General features: G+C 50.0%; 5 protein-coding genes across 5 annotated transcripts; 1 reads left to right on the top strand and 4 right to left on the bottom strand.

Annotated features, from left to right (window-relative positions):
- Nucleotides 1-121: 121 nt before the first annotated feature.
- Nucleotides 122-5,481, bottom strand: N7478_006681 (uncharacterized protein; the record flags this gene model as incomplete). Its single annotated transcript, XM_056922895.1, has 4 exons — nucleotides 122-1,456; nucleotides 1,513-1,640; nucleotides 1,698-4,539; nucleotides 4,597-5,481. 4 exons carry the CDS (start codon nucleotides 5,479-5,481, stop codon nucleotides 122-124), a joined length of 5,190 nt encoding a protein of 1,729 aa, XP_056780932.1.
- Nucleotides 5,482-7,589: 2,108 nt separating this feature from the next.
- Nucleotides 7,590-8,683, bottom strand: N7478_006680 (HMG-box domain-containing protein; the record flags this gene model as incomplete). Its single annotated transcript, XM_056922894.1, has 3 exons — nucleotides 7,590-7,694; nucleotides 7,760-8,062; nucleotides 8,141-8,683. The coding sequence occupies 3 exons, from the start codon at nucleotides 8,681-8,683 to the stop codon at nucleotides 7,590-7,592; spliced, it is 951 nt and encodes a 316-aa protein (XP_056780931.1).
- Nucleotides 8,684-9,322: 639 nt separating this feature from the next.
- N7478_006679 (uncharacterized protein) lies at nucleotides 9,323-12,186 on the bottom strand (the record flags this gene model as incomplete). Its single annotated transcript, XM_056922893.1, has 4 exons — nucleotides 9,323-11,265; nucleotides 11,317-11,851; nucleotides 11,897-11,952; nucleotides 12,108-12,186. 4 exons carry the CDS (start codon nucleotides 12,184-12,186, stop codon nucleotides 9,323-9,325), a joined length of 2,613 nt encoding a protein of 870 aa, XP_056780930.1.
- A 658-nt stretch (nucleotides 12,187-12,844) lies between these two features.
- On the top strand, nucleotides 12,845-16,584 carry N7478_006678 (uncharacterized protein; the record flags this gene model as incomplete). Its single annotated transcript, XM_056922892.1, has 4 exons — nucleotides 12,845-12,988; nucleotides 13,055-13,360; nucleotides 13,427-16,241; nucleotides 16,310-16,584. The coding sequence occupies 4 exons, from the start codon at nucleotides 12,845-12,847 to the stop codon at nucleotides 16,582-16,584; spliced, it is 3,540 nt and encodes a 1,179-aa protein (XP_056780929.1).
- Nucleotides 16,585-17,070: 486 nt separating this feature from the next.
- On the bottom strand, nucleotides 17,071-17,561 carry N7478_006677 (uncharacterized protein; the record flags this gene model as incomplete). The annotated part of the gene is made up of 2 exons (XM_056922891.1): nucleotides 17,071-17,235; nucleotides 17,319-17,561. The coding sequence occupies 2 exons, from the start codon at nucleotides 17,559-17,561 to the stop codon at nucleotides 17,071-17,073; spliced, it is 408 nt and encodes a 135-aa protein (XP_056780928.1).
- Nucleotides 17,562-18,360: the final 799 nt, after the last annotated feature.

The raw sequence follows: 18,360 nt of genomic DNA, 5'->3' as shown, positions 1-18,360 counted from the left end.
CGTGAAGGAACAGAAAATAGGAAACGGAAAAGAAAAACATTAATATCAAGTAAAGAGCCGAACCATACATAGACATCAATGATAATTCACAAAGCTTGCAATGCAACGCCATCTGTCAAGATTAAAAACTGGTAAGTTTGCGCAACCAGCTTGATTTCTTAGCTCCAGAGCTTGGAGGCGGAGGAGCGCCCTGTCGACTTCCGTATGATTTCATACCACGATCACGTTCGTAGTCACCGCTACCGGAGCTACTCTTTGGATCTCGACGCGAACCGCGACGACGAGAGCGTGCATCATCCATTTCTTCACTTGGCATATCACCCTGAGCGCGGCGACGAGCTCGGCGGCGGGAGGAGCGACGCGCTTCTTCGTCTGAGGATAGAGAATGGGCGTTTAGATTTTCGGCAGCGACTGCTGCTGCAGGAGGCATGTCGATGAATGTAGGGACAATCGGTGGTGGCTCTGGTGGTTCATCGGCTTGTGAATAGACCCATGAGGATGTCTTGTCTGGCTTCTGGGCACCGTGGTTGAGTCCACCCGCCATGTAGGGCTGTTCTTGAGGTTGTTCTGGGATATTTACTCGAGGCCTACGGCGAGCCTTGGAATCCTCTGTACGTGAGCCACGGCGACGTTCATCGGGTGGATAATCTGGTGCTGGTGCTGGTTCTTCGACGACGCGTGAACGGCGGCGTTTTGCTTTTGAGGCCATCTCCTTTGCGGCTAATTCTTCTTTGCGGACGCGGCGACGTTCGCGACGTTCGGCGGCTTCGGCTTCGGCGGCGGCTTCGGCTTCACGAGCTGCTTGTTCTTCTCGGAGACGACGCTCTTCTCGTGCTGCGCGACGTACACGACGACGTTCTTCTTCCTCTTCTTGAGCTTGTTGAGCTGCTTCTTCGCGTGCTCTTTCTTTTTCTTTGCGTCTTGCACGGCGCTCTTCGCGTTCTTCGGCTTCTCGAGGGTCTAGCCCTCGTGCGTCGGAAGGAGCTTGTCGAGACGAGCGCTTCGCTCGACGTGCTGCCTTGCGGGCTTCGGCATCTTCGGGCTCGGTTTCAATAGCACCTGCACCTGCACCTGCGGCATCGGTGGTGAATCCTTCCGCATCGGTGTCGGGTTTTACAGATCGGCGGCGACGGTCGTCGCGTCTTGCTGCTCGTCGAGGATCGTCACGTTCTGGCTCAGTCATATTTCTTGATTCTTCATCACGGTATGAGCGGGACTTTCGTCGTTCGGGCATTTCTGGACGAGGATTTGCGTTCTTCCTTAATGATCCAAATAGGCCCATTAAGCCACCGGACTCTTGCTTCTTTGATGGAGGTGGAGCTGCGCTGCTGCGCTTCAAACGCCGTTCTCTTGGATCTCTCGACGGGGCGTCGACGAACACGGCGTCATCAGGACCGGAAGGACCTTGGTCTGCGTCAACCATAATAGGATCATCTTCGTCGGCTCTTGAGCGTGGCTGGTCCGGGCGGTTAGCAATGTTTTCGAATTGAACATGTAATTTTGATTACTTACCTCTCTTCTGGACTTTCGCTTCGAAGGTGCAGATCCCTTGGAGCCTTCCTTGGGCGACTGACCTTCCGCATCTTCTGGATCAACCATGACCATGTCGTCCTCATCGATTGCATAGGGATCACGAGGAGCTAAAAACGTACTGATTAAATCAGGTCCTAGATTGTAAGAGTCCGGATGTTGCTTACCTGACTTCCGTCGCTCTGTTCTTGGACGGTCTCGCTTGGATTTGGAGCCACTCATACCCATCAACTTGGCTGCCTTATCCGGCATCTCAGGCTGGTCTTCTGGAGGTGGCGATGGCATACCTCCCTCAGCATCTGCATCCGCAGACGGGCGTCGCGATGGAGGCTTAGAGTCCGATTTTGATGTGGTCGGCTTACGTGTTGACTTGGTTCGCGCGGATGGAGGAGCACCCAGGATGAAATTAGACAGTGTTGAGGCACGTTGCTGCTTGGAGGTGCGCGCGTCGCGTTCTTTTCTCTTTTCACGGTCTGATGTAGACGATCTTTCAATTTCTTGGTCAGACTCTTTTGGTCGAGACTTTGATGGTTTTGATCGCGCAGCTGAAGGCGGCTCTTCGCGACTGGACTCTTTTTTTCGGGATTCTTTGACCTTGGAAGATTTCTTTTCTTTACGTGGTTCTTTTGGAGGCACTTCCTCTGGCGGGGCTTCTGGTTCCTCGACTACTGCTTCTGGTTCAGGCTCTGGTGCTGCCTCGGGTTCCGGGTCAGCTTCCGGCTCTGGCTCTGGCTCTGGCTCCTTAGGAGGTTTCTCCTTTTTGCTTGATTTCTTTGGCGGTGCTGCAGCGCCAAAGAATCCCCATCCAGATGTACTGGCACGTTCAGCTTTAGCGCGATCCTTTTTAGAGGATTTCGCGGGTTTTTCTTCTGGCTCTTCAGGGGGTGGTGTTGGAGGTGCACCGTTATCCGCGTCAGCCACATCAGCTTCAGCCTCAGGCTCCGGTTCTGGGGCTGGCGGCTCATCTGGGGGTGGGGGCGGAGTTAGCTCCTTGGCAGCCTCGGCCGCGGCCTGTGCTCTCTTGTATTTCTTTAGTTCCTTTTTTGACATTTTTGAGAGATCTGGCTCGGGCTCGGGCTCAGGTGCAGGTTCTGGCTCAGGTTCAGGTTCAGGCTCGGCGGGGGGTTCATCAGGGAAGCTCCCTGGAACGGAGTCATGTGAGCGTTCTCTCTCTTCTTCGGCGTCTCTCTTAGACTTGGACTTTTTACCAGGCTCTTCTGCTGGAGGCTCTGGCTCTGGTTCGGGTTCTGGCTCGACCTTCTTCTCCTTGGATTTGGACTTAGAGCTGGTCTTTTCTTCCTTCCCCTTACTCTTGGACTGCTCCAGAGCCTTGATACGTTCAGCAACAGAAAGCTTGCCACTCTTCGTCTTAGACTTCTCAGGCTCCGGCTCAGGTTCAGGTTCGGGCTCAGGTTCAGGCTCTGGCTCTGGCTCAGGTTCCGGCTCGGGCTCAGGTTCGGGTTCAGCAGGAGGATCGTCTCCAATGTCGATGAGAAGATCATCTTCCTTTGGTGGCTCTTCCTTCTTCGTAGCCTTGGCCTTAGGGGCTGAACCACCTGTAAGCGTTGCCCAGAAACCCTTCGCCGCGGGCTTCTCTTCTTTCGGTGGCTCAAGAGCTTTTGTCTTCTTGCCCTTAGAGGTCTTGGGGGCCAGATCTGCCCAGATGTCATCTCCAGCATCATTAGTTGCTTCGGGCTCGGGGGTAAGACCTTGAGCCGGCGGAGTCGGAGCACGAGGTGGGGGCTCGTCAATATCCTTGCCCTTCTTCTTCTTTTTAGTCTTGGTCACGCCCCAAGATCCCCATGTATCGTCCTCGGCTGGCTTTTCTGGCTCAGGCTCGGGCTCAGGTTCAGGAATTGGCTCTGGTTCTGGTTCGGGTTCCGGTTCCGGCTCGGGGACTGGCTCTGGCTCTGGCTCTGGCTCGGCTGGCTTATCGGATGGAAGCTCGAAGCCATCTTTCCCAGGAACAGGAAGTCCTTTGCGAACTAATTGCTTTTCGCGCTTCTTACGTTCCTTAGAGGAGATATTGTCCCAATCTTCATAAAGAGGATCAAGTGGCTCAGCAGGTTCAGGCTCGGGCTCTGGTTCAGGTTCGGGTTCCGGCTCTGGTTCAGGTTCGGGCTCGGGCTCAGGCTCAGGCTCAGGTTCGATCTTGTCTTTCTTCTTTCTATCCTTCGTAGAAGTACCCCAGCTACCCATCCAGTCATCCTCGGCTGGTGGATCAGGTGCGGCAGGTAACGGGTCTGCTAGAAGATCAATCTTCTTCTTCTTTTTATCTTTCTTAGACGTCATACCCCAACCCCAGTCATTGGATTCTTCTTGAGCTTTCTTGGCTTCTTCTTCTTCCTTGGCCTTCTGATCTGCCTCTTCCTGGGCTTTCAATTCTGCCTCCTCTTGGGCCTTTCTTTCCTCCTCTTCTTTGGCGAGCCGCTCTTCTTCCTTGGCCTTTTTAGCCTCCTCTTTGACTTTAGCCCTGGCTTCTGCCGCCGTCTGTGCATCCTTTACTTTCTTTTCGTGTTCTTTTTTTGCCTTGCGCTTTTCCTTGCTGTTCAAGGCTAGGTACCAGGACTCAGTCGTAATATCTTTGATGGGTTCAGGCTCCGGTTCAGACTCGGGTTCAGGTTCAGGTTCAGCTACAGGCTCAGGCTCAGGCTCGGGTTCCGTATCAAGCAAGCTTTTCTTCTTTTTATCCTTGGATGAGGTACTCAACCCCCAGTCATCGTCTGGCTTGGACTCTTCTCCGGGGGCAGGACCCAAATCACCAAAGTCAAACCCACCGGGGGTCTTCGACTTGCTCTTGCCTGATCCCCAGGGATTATTATCTTTAGGTTCTTCCTTGGGTGGTTCACCCCCAAGACCCCATTTATTGCCTGATCCCCAGTCTTTGCCCCAGCCGCCAAAACCAAAACCAGTCCCGCCCGTCTTAGGAGCCGAGTCGAAGTTCAAATCCAGCTGTGGCGCTCCATCATTTAGACCGACGTCCTGAAAATCATCCAGAGGGGCATCTCCCTATAGTTCCAATTTTAGTAAATTGTCGTACAAATAGCCAATGCCGGAATATCATACCTTGCCTTTCTTCTTAAGGCCAGCCCAGCCATCATCAGCGCCGCCGCCATCATCGTCAGCCCAGCTGAGATTCTTAGCAGCTTCAGCGGCCTTCTTTTCTTCTTCTTCTTTAGCGATGCGCTCCGCCTCTTCTTCCTCCTCTTCCTTCTTGGTCTTCTTTTTTGACCCAGCTGCAGCCCAATCATCCCAACCATCATCACCGCCGCCTCCATCACCTCCCGTTCCTCCATCTCCATCTCCGCCTCCACCACTTCCCGCATCTCCTCCACCATCACCATTGGCGGTGTCATCCGCAGCACCATCCGAGCCGGCCCCGCCATTCTGTGCAGGCGTCGAAGTAGCCACAGGCTTCTTATTGGCACCACCGCCCTTTTTCTTCTTATGTTCACGGATCCCCACCGGACTTCCAAAATCAATATCTACATCCGTCTTTCGATCCTTAAACATATCAAAAAAACACCCTGCTGATCTCGATTTCGATTTCTCACTCAGCGCAGGGTGTGCCACTGGCAACAGTCCTATTTTGCGCTCCGCGAGAATATCCAACGTCTCATATCCCGGCGGTAAATCGCTGACTGCGTCATCGTAGGACGGCGGCTGAGTATACAAGGGTAGCGCCGGTGATTGGAAAGTCAATTCGACGGCGGCGTTGGTATTCGTCCCTGTTCCCGGCTGACGCTGACTGTCCCCACCCTGGCAGGGTATTGTATTCTTCCTTTCCGAGCGCAGAACCAGTAGCTCCCACACATCGTCCAGGAGTTCCTCCACGATATTTACCCAGTGCTGCTTTTGAATCTGCACCTTCTCGTACTTCGGGAGCAGCGGTGTGTCCAGCCTCATCCTGTCGACGGCGGTATCGGCGCGAGCACATGTAATGGTCGCCATGGCGGTGTCGCATGCGAATTTTTGTTGTAAATTATAATTTCTGTAGCTAGCTCACTCAACAGTGACTCCGACCTTTCGTGGTGGCGGAGGAACACATGGGGTAAATATGGAGAGGGTTCCTGTGGTGGTTCCCACTACAATGAGTCAAGAATGCGACGAATGGGACGTAGTTGACGTAGTGTATATGTGTGCGTATGATGCGATATTTAGAATCGGGGATTCTGTTGAAAGGCGAATTTCGTCGTAGATAGCAAACAAAATGACACGATAGCCTCCCTGCACGACCGGCGCGATTTGGGTTCTCGAGCTTGATTCGGATATCGTCGCACACCGATAGACGATAAGGAGGGTTTTTGGGGGGTTCGATAAGGGGTGTTTTGTTGGGTTGTTGCTTATTCTCCCTATTTGAAGGTGAGTCGAGTGGACACTGGGAGAGAACTTAGAGATTTTGCATTCAGAGTTTCCAGGACGAAAAAAAGAGGATCAGGAGGGTAGGGATGGGGAAGTACGGGGCGGTGGGTGCTGGGTGATCATCACATACAGTGTTTTCCTTCGGTAGATCGATCACCACCACCACTGACGGGTATTGTGAACTTTTCACGGTAAAATTAAATAAACAACTGTAGATTTACTTCGGATTTGACTTCATTCACTTTTAATCTTGAAACCAAAGCAGATGAACAGCCGGGAGATCCAAGGTTTATTTTGTCCGTCAGAAAAATCAAATAAAATTAAATAAAATCGAAGGCTGGGATGAGATCGACGAACTATCAACCAGGATTCTATACTACTCCCACCTACTATCAATTCTGATCACATTCAACAAAATAAACCTTTCCAATAACTTGAAACCTGCTCTTCTCCTGGACAATGCTACTCCGCACAGAGTATCTACATACATACTCGACTTCCCCTCGCACGGACTGATATGCGCAACGTACAGGATGCAGCAGCCCAAGCCACCTATCGATAACAAGCGTCCCCCTCCATCATTCCATCAACCATGAAACCAGACCACCGGGAAGAGGTCCCTGCTCTTCCTAAGCAGGGGACTGAGTAGCTGCATCTGCTCACATTCTATTAGGTATTTATTCTTATTATTATCGCAGTTCACCGCATGATTCCCTTTCCATGGATGTATCTCTTGAGCCCCTCATTTCTTTGGTTTTCCACGGATCGCACTAGACATGTACCATAGATGCCCGACTAGATTGCGGGTACGCCCGTCTGCATGGAATCACAATCATAATAAACAAAAAACAATTGCAATCATAAGGACTGGGTATCTACTTGGACTGCGGGTTACTAGCACAATGCAGGGACGCCTAGCTGTGGAGACTCGGAGCAGGTACTTCTTGTCTTGTCCTTGTCCTTGGGTACGGAGTCCTTAAAACGAGTAATAAGTATGGAGTATACCGCTCTCTTACACTTATCACCCTACATACTATACTCCTTCATCCCTTTTCAAGGCCAGTGCTAGGAGGTTCAACATCTCCATTCCCATTCTCATTTTTCTTTTTTTTGTCTCCCAATTTTCCATCTATGTCCAATTTGCCACAGTGCAAGCCCCTCTGCAGAGAAAGGGCCACTTTGGGCTCCTCTGCACGCCAGACACGCCGTTTTACTCACCGCCACTTTGGCCGACTCCAAACCCCACTGATGCGATAAACGAGCGACTCCACGATCAAGAATTGATCACCGTATTCATCTTAGCCTCGGAGATCGGAGAATGGAGACTATTTTAGTTTAAGCAGAAGTCCCACACCCACACGTATGGAGAATTGTACTCAGGTCAATATCCGGTCATTATTCTAGTTTGTTTGATGTGTCAAAACTAGGGTGTTATAAAGAGAGAAAAGTACAGAGGGTGTGGCATTACCAAGAAAAAAGACGCAAGCTACAATACAGCGACAAAGGAAATGGTCAGAGAATCGAGCGGCATCGGGAATTGTGAGCAGAACAAAACAGGACACAACAGAACAGAATAAACGCAACCTCCATACCCAGGGATCCAATTCCTTTCCCTAGACCTTGAAAACCCTACTCCAGTACAGTACGAAAACATCATTTGAGACTGATTGTCGACAAAAAGACAAGAGATATCATTCTCATGCTGATTCCGACTTGGTGGTGAACTTAGCAGGCTCGCCGTAAACTTCCTGGTGCTCACGAATGTAGCGCTCCTTATCTTCAACGGCTAGCTTGTTATAAGGCTAGAGAGTATCTTGTTAGCAGACTGCAACTTGTTCGTCTTCTTTCGGGTTCTAAATCGACCTACTTCCTTCTCCGACTCAGTCAGGTTGTTCCACTCGTCCCTGATACGCAGACTGATCTGTGGTACGGGCATGTGCTTGAAATCACCGCTCTGGTTGCGCTCCTTCGCAAACTGAATGTAGGCAGTGCCGGGACGCTTGACGAGACGCTCATCCTTGATGAGACGGCAGGGCTTACCCAGAAGCTTTGCAAGCTGACGGCGCGCAATGTTGGCCGCCTTGATCTGAAGTGGGGTGTGAGTCTGAACCCAATCGGCGTACGCAGCCTCGTTGGTAGCTTTGTTCTGGTCGGCTTGGTGTTGAAATCGCTATTTCGGAGTTAGTTAGTACAGGAATTGACTCATTGATGCTAAGGTTATGCTGTTTGTTGTATGGACGATTATTACCTCTTGTTCAAGCGGAGAGAGACCCTTCACAACTTCGACAGTAGCTGTGAAGATCTCCTTCTGGGTCTGGCCTTCAGTCCTGACCTCTGGCATCTTATCCTTCACAGCAAGCAAGTATGCGGACTGAGGAAGCTTCTTCGGAGATGTCAGGGCGATCTCCTTGAGCTCCTTCAACTGCTCACGAGCTTTCTGCTTCTCCTTAGCCTCCTTCTGTTTCTCGGTCAACTGGCGCTTGGGCTTAGGCTTGCTCGTGGCCTTAGCTTTGGTCTTGGTCTTCTTCGCCGTGGTGCTCTTGGTCTTGCCATCGGTAGACTTGGTGGATCGCTTGGGCTTTGTAGTGGCATCGGTCGCGAATGAGTGGGTTTGTTGCGAAGTGATGGACGAGAAGCCTCCAATTCGTGCAGTCTTTGATTGAGACTGACTAGATATGCAAAGCCGACGAAGTTGGTTCTGCACTGCAACCACACGACTAGGGCGGAATAAGGCATCGCCGAGGTGCAGGTGCCGCAGCGCACCTGCGCGATTGACCCACTGCAAAGCCATGGAGGGTTTTTGGCGATTGTTTTGGAAAATCGAGATATTTAGCGTAGTACGGGTAAGTCGCGTCAATGCCTTTGACGGTGCGGAGCAGAATTCTAAGCTCAAAAATAAGCAAATGGGGTGGAAGGGGCTATCCTGACGCAAGCGGTGGCTGGTCAAGGGTCGCGCGTCCGAGCTTCGTTTGGTTCTTTCTGTTTTGGGTTTAGCTTGTAACTGCGTAGGTCACATGACAGCGATCCCTCCAATTTGCCGCGAAAATAGCCTCAATGGAAGTTTGATAGGTAAAGTGCCGACCGCTATCGCCTTCCATGTCGAGCAATACATAAAAGCTCTTTTAAACCCTAATCACATGGTACGCTCATCCATATTTGGTTGGTCTTGTATTTCAAGATCTGTTCCAAAGGTGAATCGTATAACTCGGAACAAGTAAAATACCAACTGGGGTATCTGTTCATGTAATTTTCCAGATGTAAACATAGCAGGCCCACCATTAGATAGGTCTAATCTACCGCATGATATCCTCACCATACAGAGCTGACGCTGTCATTATTATTAGTGTAGTAAACTCATGCAGAGAATATATTGCGGTGACATGGCCATTCTTTCCAGACCCATTGTGAGTATGCAGTTGTTTCACACTTATTATCTAAGCCATCTAGTAAATTTCTCTATAGCCCGCCGTGCCGTGTTATCATGGAGATGTGCGACCTTCTGACTGTCTGGGAGTTCTCTCTGGTGAATCTCCTCTGCCTCTTTCAGCTTTTCTTGATCTTTGTAGAGATTGCCAAGGTTGTTGACTAGATTAAGGGTGGACATATGATCTGGACCGAGGGCCTTCTCATAGCCTGCCAGTGCTCGCTGGTATATCTCCTCTGCCTCTTTTAGCTTCCCTTGATTATAATAGAGATTGCCAAGGTTGTTGGCTGTATCAAGGGTGGACGTATGATCTGGACCGAGGGCCTTCTCATAGCCTGCCAGTGCTCGCTGGTATATCTCCTCTGTCTCTTTTAGCTTCCCTTGATTATAGTAGAGATTGCCAAGGTTGTTGGCTGTATCAAGAGTGGACGTATGATCTGGACCGAGGGCCTTCTCATAGCCTGCTAGTGCTCGCTGGTACATCTCCTCTGCCTCTTTTAGCTTCCCTTGATTATAATAGAGATTGCCAAGGTTGTTGACAGTATTAAGGGTAGACGTATGATCTGGACCGAGGGCCTTCTCATAGCCTGCTAGTGCTCGCTGGTATATCTCCTCTGCCTCTTCCAGCTTCCCTTGATCAGAGTAGAGAAGGCCAATGTTGTTGACTGTATTAAGGGTGGACGTATGATCTGGACCGAGGGCCTTCTCTTTTCCTGCCAGTGCTCGCTGGTATATCTCCTCTGTCTCTTTTAGCTTCCCTTGATTATAGTAGAGATTGCCAAGGTTGTTGACAGTATTAAGGGTAGACGTATGATCTGGACCGAGGGCCTTCTCATAGCCTGCTAGTGCTCGCTGGTACATCTCCTCTGCCTCTTTCAGCTTCCCTTGATCAGAGTAGAGAAGGCCAAGGTTGTTGACAGTATTGAGAGTAGATATATGATCTGGACTGAGAGCCTTCTCATAGCCTGCTAGTGCTCGCTGGTACATCTCCTCTGCCTCTTTCAGCTTCCCTTGATCAGAGAAGAGAATGCCAAGGTTGTTAACTGTATTAAGGGTAGACGTATGATCTAGACCGAGGGCCTTCTCATAGCCTACCAGTGCTCGCTGGTATATCTCCTCTGCCTCTTTTAGCTTCTCTTGATCAGAGTAGAGATTTCCAAGGTCGTTGACTATATCAAGGGTAGACATATGATCTGGACCGAGGACCTTCTCATAGCCTGCCAGTGCCCGCTGGTACATCTCCTCTGCCTCTTTCAGTCTCCCTTGATCAGAGTAAAGACTTCCAAGTCTATGAAGCCCTCCCAAAACGGCAATATTGTCAGCAGCAGCCGAGAATTTTCTGGTATATAAAGCAGTCGCGTGTGGAAGAAGCCGTCGCTCTAGCTCTGCATAATCACGCTCACTTGCCATAGGGACCGAGTATCCAACGCATATTAATGCTAGTTCGGAAAGCTGGGTAGGGTTCGTATCCATATCTATACTGGCCATGTGGAAGCACCAATCCTGTACCACAGGATGCATAGTATAGCTTCCTTCTTGTGGCTTTGTTTGAAGAAGAGAGAACCCTATCAGAGGCTTCACGCAAGCTTTAAACTCAAGTTCACTCGATATAGCTCTTTCGAGCCAACCTGGAACTACGGAGCTATTAGAAGCACTCTCTAATAACTCATACCAAATATCACGATTATCGAAATAGGCAAATAGTAGTAGAAGCTGTGCTGCGTTCGAATGCCGATTTTGAATCTCATAAAATGAGATTTTCCATGTCTCTAGCATATTACCTTGCTGGTACTGACGCCCAGGGCTCGAAAAAGACTGTAGATTAGACCATGACTCTTGGTAATATCTTAAGTACTGAGTAATGCTAGTCCCAGTTTCGCGCATATATGCCGCCGCAATAATAATCGCCAGTGGGAGTCCATCGAGACAGTCGGCAAGGGTAAGGGTATCTAGATATATTAATATTATTTTCAAGGTCAATATCTAGGATAACATCTTACCCGGATCTCCCGTAAGCTCCTTAACGGTGTTGCCTTTTGATAAGCCACTGTTTTTCAAGAGAAGTTGAATAGCCTCCTTCGAGTGAAGCTTGTGCATTGGAAAGGACTCTCCTAGCTCAGTGAGCTCTGGCAGTCGAGAAGTGATGAGAATAGAGCCATGATCTACGGTAGGAAAAAACTTTCCGATGTCATATGTATCCCCGACGGCGCTATTAACTGGGGAGTATTGATCGATATTGTCAAATATGATTAACCAGCGCGAGTTACCATCTTTTTCTAGCCACTTTAGCACTTCTCTAGCTCGCTGTTCCAGCTCCTCGTCATTAGTGGCTTCATTTTTCAGGGCCTGTCCTGGTAATCGAGGCAAAAATGAGCTCAAAGACTGCAATAACGTCCCTCGATCTTTACCATTTAACCAGAATATAGCGCTGAAGTTGTTTTTATGTTCCCGTGCGAAACGGACCGCCAGCTGTGTTTTTCCTATTCCACCAAGGCCGTGAAGAACTGCAACTTTTCGTGCTTGGGAATCTGTTGGCTGTAAAAATTGCCAAAGGGAATCTAGTTCAGCTTGTCTTCCCACGAAGCTTTCGATTATAGGCACAGCAGTAAGATCAAAGGGGACGTTAAAGCATTGAGCTATAGATATATAACTTTATTAGCAACACTTGCCTGAAAATAGGGTGTAATACTTTAACTCAAAGCCCTCACCGGAGTTTTTTGAGGAGTCTTGTGCTGGAGCCGGAAGATAGGTGTTAGTACATTCGATTTGGTTTTATTGACTTGAAACTTACCTAGTGGCAGAATTATCGTCCCGTAGTTGACTCCCACCTGATTACCCGAGTTTCCATGGGCGAATGATATGGAAGACATATCTAGCACCTCCTGAACTAATACTTCAGAATTCTGGACAGAGTCGCTCTTACCCCGCAGATCTATTCTTGACCCCCACTGTCAGGTGATATTCCGTACAGCAACCGTGGCCAAGACACCTTCCGACTTTAAGAAACAAAACATAAATCTTGATTCTGAGTTAATCTGGAGATCTACGTATGCGGAAATGAAAGAAAATTATCGAGCGGATTTCACAGCTTCAACGCAGTGAGTTGACCAATTTTTTTTCAGTATACAGTAGCATCACAACTCTCTTCCATCCATGAAGTTTTGACCTTTGCTTGGATCGAACCCTGCACCTCACCGATCTAGTGAGATATTTATTACTTTGTCAGTACAAAACACGTTATTTACGTGCCATTAATTTCAAGATTAGCGTGTCAGGTGATTAAGGTTTGAAAAAGTCCCTTTATGGCTAGCACATGGAAGGCGAAAGCGGTCGGCACTGTATCATCGGGCCCACCTTTCTTTTCCCGACAGATCAACGTTAAAGATTTGAAGGCATTTTATCGACTGACTGATTAAGTGAGCGATATATGGGACTCTGGTGATAACACCCAGGTCTCTTTGCTCGGAATTAATACTTCCCCGGTGCTCTTGAGTTCCAGTAATACTCACACATCGTTGGCCTGCAACAATGGCTCGCCACGGGGATACTCGCTCACCATCTCCTGTAGGCAGCACTTTTTCTTCATCCAAGCGTCCTCGCAGAGATGATGACCGCTACGACCGAAGCCGGCGGGATGAAGGACGGAACTTTCGACGATCCCGCAGCCCAGATGTACGTACCAACCCACCTGCATCGCAGACGTTGAGAGCCCCCTCTAATAACATTCACCGTATCCAGCGCCGGTACCGTGATCGCGATCACGGCAGAGACGGATTCCGCCGGCGCGACCGCTCCCTAGACAGACGCGATGAAGACACATACCGACCCAATCGCAAAGAGCGATCTCGAGACCGCCGACGCTCCAGAGACAGAGATGATTATCGGAGGAGGAGCCGTGATAGAGATTATCGGCCAAGGCGAGATGATTCACGCGACCACGACCGCAGGCGCCTAGATGATTCTGCTGATTTGAAGCCCAAAGCTAGACGGGGAGATAGCCGTGACCGTGGTGCAAGCCGACGTTCTAGATCAGGAACCCGCGAGGTAAGCTATCCCAAAAGACGATGTTTCTTTCAGCAATCGGAATTCTCTGCTAATCTTCTTCCTCAGCCATCGAAACAGTCGACCCCCGCGCCTACGCCCGCCGCCCAGGCAGACGAGCAGAAGAAAGCTGAGAGACTCGCCAAGCTGCAAGCCTGGAAGCAGAAACAAGCGGCCGAACGCGAACGTAAAGAACGGGAAGAGGCTGCTACTGGTCCTCGGAACATTTTAGATGCGATTGATCGAAAGACGGGTATTACTTCAGCTGTTGGATCGCCTAATACCCCCGTAACACCAACGGACTTCCCGGCCGCTACGCCATACCCTGGAAAATTCGATCCGAAAGCTATTGCCAAGAATGCGACAAACTCTTCCGTCTCCAAGGATGTTCTCGGTATCGATATCGATGTTCCTCAGCCCGCAAAGACTGCGGCAAAACCATTGACTGCTCCATCTGCTCCCTTGAAACCTAAAGGAAATGTGAGTGGCTTTGGGCTGGGAGCGAAACCGCCTTCCGATAAGGAGAAATCTACGGCTACTCGAACATTAGGTTTTGATGAGGAGGTGACTACTCGCAAGAAGCTCGAGCGACTCCCAACTCCTCCCCTTGATGATGGCAAAGATAATGCTGTAGATGATGCTGTAGACGATGATGTCGACATGCAAGAAGATGCCACCGAGGAGGATGCTGCAGCGGCAGCTCGAGCAGCAGCGGAACGACGAGAAGAGCGCCTCCAAAATGCGATTCAGTCGGAAGGCGATGGAAAATCCGAGCCTCAACCAAATGGAGACGTTCCCATGGAAGATTTACCAGCCCAGCCAGTCGAATCTACCGAGATGGAGGTCGATGAAGACATTGATCCTTTAGACGCTTTCATGTCTGGACTTGGTGACACCGCCGCCCCACAGCAGAAGTTCGGTGCGAAGTTCTCCAAAAAGAAAGAACAACAACCGCAGGCTATGTTCGGAGATGAAGAGGATGTCGCTATTACGGCTGTTGGAGAAGATGATGCAGATGATGTCCTCGCCATTGCAAACAAGAAAAAGAAGAAAGAGATTCCGACAGTGGACCATGCGAAGGCTGAGTATGAACCCTTCCGCAAGGAGTTCTATCACGAGCCATCCGATCTTGCTAGCATGACCGAGGACGAGACTGCTGTCTTACGCGCCGAGCTTGATGGCATCAAGGTGCGCGGTGCCGATATCCCAAAGCCGGTACAGAAGTGGGCACAGTGCGGATTGGGTGTGCAGACTCTCGATGTTGTTGATCGACTGGGCTTTGATTGCCTTACATCCATCCAGGCACAAGCAATCCCTTCCATCATGGCTGGCCGTGATGTTATTGGCGTTGCGAAAACTGGCTCCGGTAAGACCATGGCATTCCTCATCCCCATGTTCCGACACATTAAAGATCAACGGCCACTCGACATGATGGAAGGCCCTATTGGGCTTATCATGACACCAACCCGTGAATTGGCCACACAAATCCACAAGGACTGTAAACCGTTCTTGAAGGCCTTGGGTCTCCGTGCTGTGTGTGCTTATGGCGGTGCCCCGATCAAGGATCAGATCGCCGAATTGAAGCGAGGTGCAGAGGTCGTCGTATGTACTCCTGGTCGTATGATTGATCTGCTTGCAGCGAATGGTGGACGAGTGATTAATCTGAGACGAGTGACATACACTGTTCTCGATGAGGCGGATCGCATGTTCGACATGGGCTTCGAGCCTCAAGTTATGAAGATTATGGCTAATGTTAGACCTGATCGTCAAACTGTTTTGTTCTCTGCCACATTCCCTCGCAACATGGAGGCTTTGGCCCGAAAGACATTAAAGAAGCCTGTGGAGATTGTAGTAGGCGGCAAGAGTGTTGTCGCTCCCGAAATTACACAGATCGTTGAGGTTCGCAATGAGGACCAAAAGTTCGTTCGTCTTCTTGAGCTCTTGGGTAATCTCTATTCAGACGACGCCAATGAAGATGCCCGCTCCTTAATTTTCGTGGATCGTCAAGAGTCGGCAGATACCCTTTTGAAGGAGCTCATGCGCAAGGGTTACCCATGCATGTCCATCCATGGCGGTAAGGACCAAATTGATCGTGACTCCACCATTGAGGACTTCAAGGCTGGTATCTTCCCCGTCTTGGTCGCTACTTCAGTTGCGGCCCGTGGTCTTGACGTTAAGCAACTCAAGCTTGTCGTCAATTACGACGCGCCTAACCACTTAGAGGACTATGTTCACCGTGCGGGCCGAACTGGCCGTGCCGGTAACACTGGTACTGCTGTTACTTTCCTGATGGAAGAGCAAGGCCGTTATTCTGTTGATATCGCCAAGGCACTCAAACAAAGTGGACAGGAGATTCCCGAGCCTGTGCAAAAGATGGTCGACGCTTTCCTAGAGAAGATCAGGACCGGAAAAGAGAAGGCAATTACCGCTGGATTTGGTGGTAAGGGTCTTGAACGTCTTGATCAAGAACGTGAGTCGGCGCGTAATCGTGAGCGCCGCACTTACAAAACCGGCGAAGAAGGCGAGGGCGACGATGAGGAGGACAAAGAAGAAAAGAAGGCAAAGGATGATGAGCGATTCAACAAAGCCCTTTCATCTGTTCAATCGGCGGCGGCCGCTGCTGCTGCCGCTGCCGCCCCCGCTCCTCCCCAACAGCTCATTGGTGTGCCCAAGGGTATCGACCTGGATGGCAAGATCACAGTGCACAGAACCGAGAAAGACCCCGCCGGTGGAGCGAATGCCCTCGACAAGGTCGGCTCAGCTGTCGCTGATATCCACGCTCGTCTCAGCCGAGCCGGTGTCATGCGCTCCGGTGTCCCCATCGACAACCGTGGACCCGACGCTGGCGCGTTCCACGCTACCCTTGAAATCAACGATTTCCCCCGTAAGTTCATCCTCATCCCTATATCCCCTCCCCATCACAAAAAAGAACATGATCTAATAACCTTACAGAGAAAGCTCGCTGGGCCGTCACCAATCGCACGAATGTCGCCAAGATCCTCGAGTCTACCGGTACCTCTATCACAACCAAGGGTAACTTCTATGCTACGGGTAAAGAGCCTGCCACCGGCGAAGCACCAAAGCTCTATATTTTGGTGGAGGGTGAAACCGAAATTACCGTCACTACTGCTATGCGTGAGTTGATGCGCCTGCTGAAGGAGGGCACTATTGCAGCTGCGGATAGTGATGCTCGTGCGCCTGCTAGCGGTCGCTACAACGTTGTTTAGCGTGCATTTTGAGAAATTCCTGATATTCGAGTCAGACGGAGCTTTGAAGTCATGGATTCAGTCAGCTTCATACATTTAACGCAACAATACTTTTAAATGTCCCGATTCATTGAGCGGATGTACAATAACTTGGATACAAAATACCACTGCCAGTCATGGCCTGATTTATGTTCTAGACTGAAGAAACCTGAAGATGAACGTTGAAGACTCGTAGATGATACGACTATGCACCAAAGGATTTACCACGTTCACGATGGTGTGTATCGGCGCAAAAGCAGGAGGCGATACAATAGCTTGGGCTGAATTCAGCGCTATATCATTGTTGAGTCCTTTCGCTGCTCAATGAAACCACAAATCGGAGTATCGTAAGAGACAATGCCAGTAACGCTATCAACAAGCACCAGAAGAGAAAAACACAACTCCCAAATCAAGCCCCGAAACAGAAGAGGCGAGGTAATAAATGGCTATCCAGTTCATGTGAATTATTCAAGACCATTGTCTCGCTTCCGCAGCTTGATCCGCATTCCGCGCAGCCCTCTCATCCAGACTAACCTCATTCAATATCTGATCCTGTGTCTTCCTCTTATCAGCCGCAAGCCTCGAGCCCAATTTCCCCTTATTCGAAGTCGAGGAAGCGGTGTCCGCCCGTTTCTATCAATGTCGTTAGTTTATGATACAAGTAAGCTACGCAGTTCAATGCAGTTCAATGCAGTGATATTATATTATATCCGTACCTGCGCTGCTATCGCGGCATTGGATCGCGCTTCATCAGTCCCAGGTCCAGCTCTCCCTTGCGTCTGGGGTTGGGACTTGGTTGGGCTATTCTCGCCTAACGTCCGGCCTGGAGTGGACTTCCAATTTGAGTTTTGGGGCACTGAGGCGCGCGGAGTGGGGTTTGAGGGGGTTGTGCCGACTACGCGGCCGGGTCCGGAGAAAGTGTCTGGATCATTTGAGGCGCGGGAACAGAGGTTGCCCATTTTGGAGTGCGGGGAGGAGCTGGGCTGAGAAGGGAAGTGTTGATTGTTCCGCGCGCAAGAAGGGGGAAATGATGTTGCGAAGCGGTTTAAAGATTAGGAAGGTGTATGTGAAGAGCTTGATGTTTATTTTTGGGTTTGTCGTGGAAAGCTATGGCATGGGAGTTGGGGTTCTTTGAGTCCTTCGAGTGTTATGCTTAATGTTGTGTTGGAGATGTTTAGGAGCGATAGCGATAAGCTATCGTCGATCCGGTGGGCACGTGGGGGTTATGTCAGCATGAAGGAATGGGATCTACGTATATTGACGAATGATATAGGGGGTGAATTATGATTAATAGTGGTGGCATATTAGTCGCTGGGTTTATGCGACTGTAATTAAAAGTAAAACAACTTCTTCTTGGTCGTTTGAGGTTAATATTGAATCGATTTAACCGGGCAAACGAAGCGGGGCAGATCGACTCCCGTTAGTCATCAGGATAAGAGATGCACATGTGGAAAAGAGACGGAGAAAGAGAGATTTCTTTCTATCGGAGTATCTCCGCCAACAATTACAACGATTCCGACATTGACGGTCTCTGTGTCGCTATGCATCAGCAGTAACCTTTCTTTCAGGTGACCCAGTTTTGCCAACTGCAGTGTAGCGATTCGCTGATGAGAAAGGAGAAAAAAAAAAGATGACCATGACGCTTCACCCCCAAGGTCCTCATCTTCTCCATCGTCCCGAAGGTCCCCACGGCGGTTCTGGGGTTCACCATACGCTGGCTCCCAACGCAACTCAAATTCGATCATTTCGTTTCTCGTC

Source organism: Penicillium angulare (genome assembly GCF_028827245.1).
Source record: "Penicillium angulare strain IBT 27051 chromosome Unknown utg000004l_segment0_segment0, whole genome shotgun sequence".
Taxonomy (NCBI): Eukaryota; Fungi; Ascomycota; class Eurotiomycetes; order Eurotiales; family Aspergillaceae; genus Penicillium; species Penicillium angulare.
The sequence above is the reverse complement of the archived record's forward strand: the minus strand, read 5'-3'. Positions and strand labels throughout refer to the sequence as shown.